Source organism: Notothenia coriiceps, unplaced genomic scaffold (genome assembly GCF_000735185.1).
Source record: "Notothenia coriiceps isolate Sejong01 unplaced genomic scaffold, NC01 NC01_scaffold00031140, whole genome shotgun sequence".
NCBI lineage: Eukaryota > Metazoa > Chordata > Actinopteri > Perciformes > Nototheniidae > Notothenia > Notothenia coriiceps.
Window position 1 is genome coordinate 110,390 of NW_011363841.1, and position 11,215 is coordinate 121,604.

Genomic DNA, 11,215 nt, shown 5'->3' on the forward strand with positions numbered 1-11,215 from the left:
TGTTGTGATAAAAGCAGGTTGTTCAGGGAGAAAATTGGCGTCAATTAAACTATGTGGACTATTTCAAGGCTGAACTGTACTGAGCTCAACTGCTGGTGTTTTGTCCACTTGTACAACATCTGTAACTTTACCTTCCAGACAGAAAGTGATGGCTTCACTCTACACACCAAACACCCAGCACATACCAAACACTCTTGAAACATTGGCTCACTTCAAAACTGAAAGTGGAACAATCGAGTAAGGAATCCCCTAAAGCAGCGTGCTGCTAAATGGAAGTATGATGACTTGCTATAGCGATTAAGCAATAAGATGTGTGGCAAGAGAAGCATGAAAGGCCAGCAGCATTTTTCATTTCTCCATCTTTATAAAACTTCCCGTTGCTCAATTGCAAGCTTTGTTGTCACAAATGTCTACTGAGTCAGAGAAGAGAAATATCAAATTAATATTTACTCTTCCAAGCCTGCCCTTTGCTCAAAGGGAAAAGGGATTTTAAAGTGTTTTCTTTAGTATCATGCCTCGTTCTCCACGGCAAGACAAAAACAACTTTTTCTAAATGCAATGGACGCCATTTGATGGGTAGAACTTTCAAGTACAACTCAAAACATTGCACATTGTCTATACTGATGCTATATGGTGCATTGCTACATTTTCTACTAAACTTAAGAAAGACACATTTGACATGTTTCAGGCAACATAAAGCTAAAATGGCTTTGCTTTGTTTTGCAGTGTACTCTTTTGGGTAATAATCGAATTCATACATTAGTCGTGTTAGGACTTTGATACACCCACAAGCTTGGTCTACACCCCAACTGAAAAGAGTTTGTTGACAGTCAGTCTTGTTTTACTAGAGGAAAAAAAGGAATAACAATATAAGAACTTGTAAAAGAGATGCAACATTTCTCTGGGGCTAATTGGAAACAGAGACTTGACAAACCTTAAAAAAAAAACAAGCCCAAAATTAATCTCCCATCAGTGGAATTTAAACAGTTGCTCAGCAGAGATAAGGAACAAACATCAATTTCTCTAACCCAGAACATCTCGGTATAAAAAGCTGTTTCATATCAACTTTTGCTTACCAAGCTTGACGTTCACACAAGAATATATAGAGACTCCGTAATCATCATGGGAATGATTGGATTATGGTGTGTAGTGCTTTGGTGACCTCCAGTGGGAAGATTAGAGCATAGAGTGAACGGGCGCCTTTTCTGCTAAGAAACAGCTTTTATTCATATTAAAAAAGTGGTTAATATGAAAGGATAACAGCACAGTGACACGAGACAATTATAGGATAGGCAGACATGTTCAATAGAGTTGATGAGCTATGAGAGCCTTGATGCCACATTGCCCTCTGCTGGGAATCTGCAGTGCATCCTTCAATTAAAAAGGTAACAGTACATCAGGGCTGTTCTTAGCAAGCCCCTCAACAAGGCTTTAAATGATTTCAATTGAGAGGCTCAAGGCAGAAAGACTGAGCACAGAGAGACGTTTTCAAGAAACTTCTGGAAATGTGTACTGCAAGCAATTGCCTTTTTGGTGTTATCTGCCAGCGGAGTCAGAAAGAGCCAAGCAAAAAGGATGACTGCTTATCTGAAATGGAATAAAAGTGAGGCCCAACAGTTTAACTAAAATATTTCAATCTGTTATATTTGTTGACAGAGCTTAAGGACTTATTTTGCAACGGTGTTTCCATCAAATTGATGCAATTCTTTGAAAGGAGCAAGGATTCAATAACAGGAAAGGTTTTGAAAAGGTGATGTTGGGGGAGCTGTGGGACTTTCTATTTCCAAGGAAGTACCAATGACATCTGAGATCAAAAACTGTTTGTTGAGAATGAATGAAAGCTCAATAACATGGTCGTTTCTTTTGTGGTCTTGTTGTATTAGACAGCATTACATCAGGTGATTTCATTCGGGACACATGTATTTATTTACTGTAAGAGGCCCTATTATGCTCATTTTGAGGTTTATATATGAATTTAGTATCTCTACTGTGACATGTTTCCATGCTTTAATGTTCAGAAAGCTCTTTATTTGTCTCATACTGCATGTGCTCTGTTGTTGTTTCTACGTTTCTGATATCCATGGGGATTTTGTCAAACAGGTGTAAATGTCAAATGTGCATGCAAGTGTTGTGTACTTACTCTGAAAGCAGGGTTGGCTCCCAGCTCCAGGAGACATTTGAGAGCCGACGTGCACAGGTTGGACGCAGCGATGTGCAGTGCGGTGCCAAAGTCGAAGTCACTGCAGGTGGCATCTACCTCTGCAAGAAAGGAAAGACAATCAAGAGCATTTATTCCATGGGATTTGTTTACACGTTATGATGCTTTCTTATATCATTCTCTATAATAGCTGCCTCAGGTTTAGACACTGAGGTGAACCATTCTTTAATATCAAATGTCTGCTACACTCACATCCACTCCACCTCACTTTGTGTTTGAACAGATAACTGAGAATAGGCATAGATGAATCCAGAGAACTCAAACAGCAAACGTGCTAACCCTAACCCTGGGAACAGGCCCCAGATCCATTGTTGAGTCACTGCCGCAGTACAGCATCTGGCAGCTGTTCAGGGCCAAAGGTGCTCCATAACTGGAGTGAACGGGCCTTTAGTATTCTGGTCTCTCTGGGTGTGTATACATGCTGTGACCACTCAGTGTAATGTTTCTGTATTATAATATTTAACTACAATCCTCATTCACAACGTAATCAGTTCCTATTCAGTAACCACTAGCCACACTATATTTATGACACAGCTCTCGTAAATCAAAAGGGTGTACTTTGGCACTACTGCTTTCAAAGCTGCACAAAAGGCAGAACTCTGATACACGATGCAACATTTTGATAAAATATACAGGACTGTCTCAGAAAATTAGAATATTGTGATAAAGTTCTTTATTTTCTGTAATGCAATTAAAAAAACAAAAATGTCATACATTCTGGATTCATTACAAATCAACTGAAATATTGCAAGCCTTTTATTATTTTAATATTGTTGATTATGGCATACAGCTTAAGAAAACTCAAAAATCCTATCTCAAAAAATTAGAATAGTTCCTCAGACCAAGTAAAAAAAAAAGATTTATAACAGCAAAACACAATCAAACATTTGAAAATGTCCATTAATGCACTCAGTACTTGGTTGGGAATCCTTTTGCACGGATTACTGCATCAATACGGCGTGGCATGGAGGCAATCAGCCTGTGGCATTGCTGAGGTGTTATGGATGCCCAGGATGCTTCAATAGCGGCCTTTAGCTCATTAGCATTGTTGGGTCTGGTGTCTTTCAGCTTCTTCTTCACAATACCCCACATATTCTCTATGGGGTTCAGGTCAGGGGAATTTGCAGGCCAATCGAGGACAGTAATGCCATGGTCAGTACACCAGTTACTGGTGGTTTTGGCACTGTGGGCAGGTGCCAGATCATGCTGGAAAATGAATTCCTCATCTCCATAGAGCTCTATGGAGATGAGGAATTCATTTTCCAGCATGATCTGGCACCTGCCCACAGTGCCAAAACCACCAGTAACTGGTGTACTGACCATGGCATTACTGTCCTCNCCCCACCCTCCCCCATCCTCTCTGCCCAAACAGTCCCCATCCACGCGTGGCGTGAGGTTTTGATGAGGGTGACTGCAGATGTGTCTCCCTCTCTTTCTGTCTCCCTGCTTCTTCGCCGTGCTTCCTCCTCCCTTGTTAGACTTTCGTCCTTATCTCTCTCTCTTCCTCTCCCTTCACCATTTCTGCTGGGAAAGTCAAAATGATAGAGGTCCGTTCAGCCGAAACCGGTCTGCAGATGTAGAGAAAAGGAGACAAAGACATACAGTATCTTGATTTTCTTCCTCTGTGAATTACCAGCAGTATATGGTCGGGGTTGAAAGAGCTTCTGTTGGCTGTTTTCATCATTATTTCATCTCTCAAAACCCTTGGAAATGCACCATGAGGATCAATTAATAGATATTCAGCCTCGTTCTTCTGTATTAATACTTCAGATTATACTCAAATTATAATATTTTCGTCAAATTAACTTAACATCAGAAGAGCTCCATTTTGGACGTGGCGGATGTGTTGAAGTCACAAAGTAATGCATCTACATGTACAGCGTTGTTGTGTCTACAGAGAAGACTGTTTACTCTGGGTTTTATTTGCACTCGGCACTCCACTTGTGAGCTGTTTTCAGACATTGGAGAAACAGCTGCTCCACATTGTTCCAGCTGTAGGGCAGAAGTCCCAGGTATTTTTTGCCAATAAACTCAAAATGCTTTGGATTTGTCAAACATCGTAAGAATACTGTGCACAGATTAAATGGCTGCATGTCAGTTGAAGTCTCGAAAAAACCCAGAAAGCTGCTAGAGACATATCTCTAACTCACAAAAATATCAACTCATCACATCTTGAAAATCTGCTTTTTCATCATGAGTTTAAAACCAATTTAAAGATTGGACTCTTTCTGATTGCTGGATTTTGAGTAGATCTATTTTGATCTCTATTAGTCATTAATAAACTAGAATGGTACTTGAAGAGCGCAGAACCCCCGCCAAGGCCAATGCTGCATTCAAATGCTCCATCGATGGTCCCTTTTCCTGGGTTGGGAACATTGGACTTGATATGTTCATGAACAAAGAAGATGTGTTACATTTTAATTTCAAAGAGCATGTGAATAATGTTTAAATGTTGATAGCTGTGCATTTTATTATTCAGGAACTCGCTTTTTATGTTATTCTGACACCACATCATTACAGGCTAAATGTCCTTTCTTGCAATGTGAATGAAAGTGAAACATAATGCATGTTTCCGTCCCTGTGATATTGGATCCGCTCCTACAATGTAGATTACCGGTACATACTTTACCTTTCCACTAAGTAATCATGCTGACAGACAAACTAACAAATAGACAAACAAACCAAGCTGAAAACATACTCTCGTTGGAGCTAGTGATGCCATACAGACGAGGAAAACAACACAGAGAATCAGGCATTATGTAAGCATGTGTAACCAATAATGTGGAAACCAGAATGCATTCATTTGACACATCATTTCTCCCTCATATTTGGATCATGTAAGGAATATTTTTTGTGAAGCTTTGATCCATTATGTCCCTGCCTTTTGGTTGTTGAAATGTGTATTGTCTTTAAATTGAACCTAAACTCATTGCTGGAGTGTGATAACAGAACATAAAAACACACGTTACTGGTTTCCTTTTCCTTTTATGGACTATATGGAGGCGTTGGTACGGTCACACTTTAATTTCTTCTTTTTGAGCGACAATAACTCTGATAACAGGGGACCTCTAAAGCTCAGCATCGCAGTGTTAAACGCAGACCGCTCCTCTTTTCGCCACCCAGCTGCCTTCTCTTTTGAAATGTAATTTTGAACATCGGTTTCCTGCATCTGTAATGTGCCGGCGTCTTAATGATGTGCTTTGGACAATTGTGCAAAAGTGTTTCTCGTTGCAGGAGCAATGGGGGAAGTGTTTACCTCAGAAAATAGAATATAGCAGCCCCCCAAAAATGACAGGAGAGAGAGAGAGAGAGAGAGAGAGAGAGAGAGAGAGAGAATTAAAGTTTTATGACTGATGAATATTTCATGTTCTGGGCAGTGATTCCCACATTCTGCTGTGTGTGTGTGTGTGTGTGTGTGTGTGTGTGTGTGTGTGTGTGTGTGTGTGTGTGTGTGTGTGTGTGTGTGTGTGTGTACACGCGGGCCAAAGAAATGTATGTGTATTTCTCTGGGTGTTTTTAACCCTTTCTTGACTGTTTTGGGACACGACTGTATGCAGTGTGTTGCCGGTTGTTGTACATTCAAAGAGTTGCTGGTTCGCTGTAAACATTCCTCTTCTCCATACAGTATGTCCTAGACCTAGAGCAACTACAGCTTGAAAGATGGGGGTCAAAATCCACACTGTCAAAGAATAATTCATAAGTACAACCAAGGCTAAAATGATTCTTCAGCAATCTAAGTTTTAAAGTGGTTATGTTCGTCCTGGTAGTCATGGGGAAGTTTGTTGTTGCTGTTTTGAAGTCAACAAACCAACGTGGAATCACAAGTACATGTTTATTTGCAAGGGCTCAGTAAATAAACACTTGACAGTATGAAACTAAGAGGGAATGTTGTACTGAAGAACCCACATGATCAAGCTTACATTGGTTCTATCTTTCCATGAGAGGTAAATGGTGTCTTTCTGAGATACCCGTTACACACTTAGATGTGTTGTTTAGTGGAACAAGGCAACACTAGATTGATTGATTGATTGATTGATACATTTTATTTTCGAACAAGTAAAATAAAAAATTACAAAACAAAATAAAATGTTGCAGTGCATAGTCATGTAAGAGAAATCAAAACAAAAAATGACATTTACAACAACAACAACAACAACAACAACAACAACAGCATTAGCAACATAAACAGTGCCACAGAGCATTGTGTTCGGAAAGGAGTGAGAAGAAGTATAATTTATTTAATCTCACCCCCTTGTCCCTAAATGATTTATTTATAATCTATAATCTGCAATAATTATCAGTTTTATGCATTATTATTGTTGTTATTATTATTATTAATCTGCTTTACCTGTTGATTGACATACATATACACATATACATACACATACATACACTGATGTACATATATGCACACGTACATATAAACATAAGACATGAATGTGTTGTATATAATCATGTGAGGTAGATTAGTCGATGGACAGAAACATAATCTGCTGTGGAGTTGTTATTTCTAAATGTTTTGTAAGAGGATTACCGAGTCTTCTTCTCAACTCGGTTCACAATGTAAGACCTAGGGATGCAGAAGTTAGTAGATCAAAGGTTGCTACGATTCACTAGGCGGCACCATAAATATGAGTCTTTTAAACGTATGATTATACATATTAAGAACTCACTTCATTGACATAATTTGCACTGAAATGTAATGTCTTCCTCACCACATATTGTAAAAACCAAGCATTTGTAAACTCTTACTTTTTTTGTATCCACAGAATATTTTCTTATAGATTTGCTCAAACCTTTGTATTATTATCATCAGGGTAATAAGTGGTCAGAAAACATCCCAACGCTGAACCAATAAAAACTCTCTGTCAGTGTTCATACCGGCATGCGAGTAGTGTACTAACGTTGATACAATACGAACCTCTAAAATCCTTGATGTCACGCACACCCCTGCCTCCGTGAAGCGCTTTGTGACAATCCCCGTTAGTCGTTGGCTCGACAAACGGTTAACTCGAGTTGACTTAATCAGTTTGCCGATGATCTAATACCCCTCCCCGGTGACCCAGTAATGGTAGCTCATGATGGGTATTCAAAGAGATATGAGTCAATGAAGACAGACGTTTGTTTGCCAAGTCGTGTAGCCTCTCCTCCATTATCGATTATACTCACAGATCAATAAGTCAGCCTGGGGTTCATCTCTCCTCTCACCGTCAACAGAAGCTTACAGCGAGGGGGCAATAATCGATTTTAATAGTATTTTTAGCTTAACTTATCGATTGCAACACATACTGTAAGTCCAAGTAAACACTGGTTTGTACACACGTTACAGACAGAAGGAAAATCAATATTACCTATCTGGCTCTGCTGATCTACTCAGCTTTTCACATCCCATAATCTGTTTGCTTTAAACTTGTGTGTATGTTACGAGGTTACAGAGACCGTTAAGTAACTGTAAGTCAGAGATTATCCTCGATAGAGAGAGAAACCAAATCCCTGCTCAGTCGCTTTAACCACTTGGGACTGCATCACTTGTCTTAAAATGTAAAAATGTGGAGCAGAAGTGTTAAGAATCAAGACAGAGTCCACTGGGAAAACATGCGCTTCAAACAATACAACACATTAGCTTCTGCCAGTGATCCCAAATGTCTGCTTATATTTACTCTTCATTTAGCATGAGACATGTGACATGACAATACATCATATCGAGAGGCTGTGTTATGAAAACATCACTCCAACATGACACTTTCTGGATTTATTATTTAAAACATATTTGTATAAACCTGTCATCTTAAGTGTCCTGCTGTGTCTTGATATTTTACAAAAATGAAACATAGAAAAACAAATATGGAAATATTTCCTGTATAGTGATGTGGCTGGTAGTCATATATTATCATTATACTGTATATGGTTAGTTAGATAGAAGATATAGGAATACAACGTTGTGCATGTCGTATCAATTTGAATATCTTGACAAAGTTTCAGGATGTCTGTAGTTCAAACAAAATGTCATATATATTATATTTTTCACTTGACTCTGACGTCAACAGGATTCAAAAATGTTTCCACCATCCTTTGTGGAGCCGCCCATTTGCCTGATTAAGACCAACTGGGGTCTAGACGTTACCTTTTTTTGTAGTCCTTAAAGTCTTTGGCGCTTTAATTAAGAGTGCAGATACTTGACATTATTATTTAAGTGCTCCTGAAGTCAAATGCCAATAATAGCCCCAAAACTAAACTTTGTTCTCCAGGGCTTCACAATATAACTCCCTTGGGTTCAAATAAGGAAAAACAACACATTACTTTAAGTTCTCCTGTTTAATATTCATACGCATTACTATAAAAACAATAATTATAACTTCATAGCAAGCACATTTTACAACAAAGTGCTCTGACAGAACAAGCTAAAGTAAGGTACTGAGAGGACATCATGACAACACAAAGGGAAACAGTAACGCAAAAGCAAGTCAACGTTATTATAGATGTATAAAATATAAAAAGTAGAAGCAATACAAACTGATAAAAGTGTTTAATTCATGTATTTATCACCAAATAAAACTAGACCTAATTTGATTAGGTGTGTAAACAGATGAAGTGAAGCACAGGTGTAATAACATACTATTTGTTTTTAAAGGATAGTTTATAATTGCTGACAAATAATGCACATTCATAGACACTTAAAAATGTCCTTATAGCTGCATTATAGTGTGTGAAGGAACACAATCACTATTTCACGATACGTTGACACACATATTATGAAAGCTGTTATTTTATGTATGTGACTAGCTAGTAGCTAAGCGACAAGAAACAGGAAATAAAGCATGTTATTGAAAGGAAAGAAAGTGTTGTGTGTTTTCCAAGAGTCTACAGATAGGAATTGGACCGACCTCACCACCTTCAGAAAACTCACCTCTTCAATCTGGCTTTTAATGTGTGATTGTTTTTCTATTATTTGACTTTAACTTTAACTATATATATTTGTTGTTCTTCTCTTTTCACTATAGCTGTAAAGCGTCTTTGAGCACCTGTAAAAGCACTAACAAAATACATCTATTATTATTATTACCTACCCCACCTTTAAGTTTAAAAGAAGACACATGTAGAAAAAACCACTAAAGTGCAGACAACTTCTTTTTATGGATGTTGTAAAATTAAAGAGTATCAAATAAAGAAAATATATTAAAAGTCTAAAAAGAGAGATGCAAAATGAAATGTGTCAGTTCAATGATTTTTTACACAGCTGAGGCAAAACTGCATTTTACACTTAAAAAGGGCTGTTAAATTATTATTTTTAATAAGGTTTGAGCATTTTCTATTCATAGTTTTCACAGAATCATTGCGTTTTATACTGTGGTGCAATAAAAGATTACGGACCTTTTTTTTCTGCCACGAATCGGTCGACTATCGATTAGTTGATAACAGAAAAATAAATAATTGCCCAATATATTTAATAATTGTTATAATCTATAAACTTGTTTGTGCACAAGGTTATTCACTTTAATATAATATCAAACAGAATGTACTTGAGAGGCGAGAAAAAGCATTTTCTGATCTTTGCATGAAAAACGACATACAAGATTTTTCAAAAATGTTAATTTCCTGTAAATCGACTAATCGATTAATGGTTGCAGCTCTAATGCCTGGTTATTTCATTGTAGCATGCACAATGACAGCAGGCGATCGCTCACCAGCACAGTGGAGACATTTAACACAGTGAGGCTGCTGCCAGGCACACAGGAGAGACAGCACACTGAGAAACTATACACCCTTACAGACACATGAGAGAACTAGTGGAACTTTAATAAATCTTACAAAAATATATAAAAAAACATATAAGTGTTATCCCCACTAACTAATAGGATGCAGGCAGATGTATTTCCTGCTTTAGATTTCAATAGCTCCTACTCCAGACTCTGATTTAACCTCACAGATCAGACCACACACACAGATGTTAGGACAAACAGACCGAACTGACGCCATGTTTGTTGTCCTCAGCTCTGTCAACAATTATTTAGTTTTAAGCCTTCCTTCACGGTTGGATTATTTTTTATTAAGCAGCTTTTCAATTAAAAAAATCAGTCAGGACAATTCACTGTCCTATTTTACACTCAAACTGAAAATAAAACTGGTTTTTTATTCTCGTGCTTGCAACATAATTACTTTTAGGGTGTGCTCGTGAATACCCTTAATTTACCTAAGGCAAACAGTGGGGTAGTGAGGTTGTTGGAGCTAAAATACAGGAGTTTTCATTTACATAAAAAGGTATGGTGGTTAAAATGTATGCCGAATTTACCATTATGAAAGAAGGATTAAGTATCGTTTTATATACAATTTAAGGACATATTAACCTTTTCCTAAAATCTAATTAATAATGATTTATGAACATTTTAAATGGAGTTTGGAGCATAGGTTTAAAGGCGGGGTTCTTTACACGAGAGAAGTAGCCGGTAACAGGAAGACAGCATCACATCCGTCAGCATTAATAATAATAAGTAATGCACTGCTTACCTCAAAACTTTAGATACCATTGATTTAACTTTGCATATAAATTGCACATTTTAAAGATCAATAACTGCACTTAGTGAAAACTCACATACCCGAGCAGTTCGAGGAGTAGACTGTTGAAGCTGACTCCTGCCGAGGACTTGGCCCGCATCAGAGCAAAGATCTGCGGGAACTTGAGCACCATGCACAGCAGCAGGGTGCTGAAGTTAGCCGCGTGCAGCAGCGTGTCGGACTGCATTGTTAAACACTAAATGTGACCTAAAACTTGTAAGATTTCCGACGATATGGCTAAAAGTGGCAGCCAGATGCTGCTGCGTTGTCACCAGTGTCAAGGTATATGTATTTAGGAAAGACTTCCCCTTTGTCCTTTCAAAATAAGAGCTACTCCATACTACTAAAGGTGACATTTATAAATATCAAAATATTAATTAATGTATTTCCAGTCCCCAGTTATATTACCAAAAATATATAAAATAATAATAAATAATAATACTA

The 11,215-nt window shown here is 37.8% G+C and overlaps 1 protein-coding gene across 1 annotated transcript in view; it reads right to left on the reverse strand.

Annotated features, from left to right (window-relative positions):
- Nucleotides 1-10,958, reverse strand: part of LOC104959838 (CAP-Gly domain-containing linker protein 4-like) — a 29,974-nt gene extending 19,016 nt beyond the window's left edge. Inside the window, exons 1-2 of the mRNA XM_010787749.1 lie at nt 10,813-10,958; nt 2,141-2,309 (exon numbers count right to left, since the gene is read on the reverse strand). Of these exons, the coding sequence (XP_010786051.1) occupies nt 2,141-2,309; nt 10,813-10,958 (315 nt within the window). The remainder of the gene's footprint in view (nt 1-2,140; nt 2,310-10,812) is intronic.
- Between the last annotated feature and the right edge of the window lie 257 nt (nt 10,959-11,215).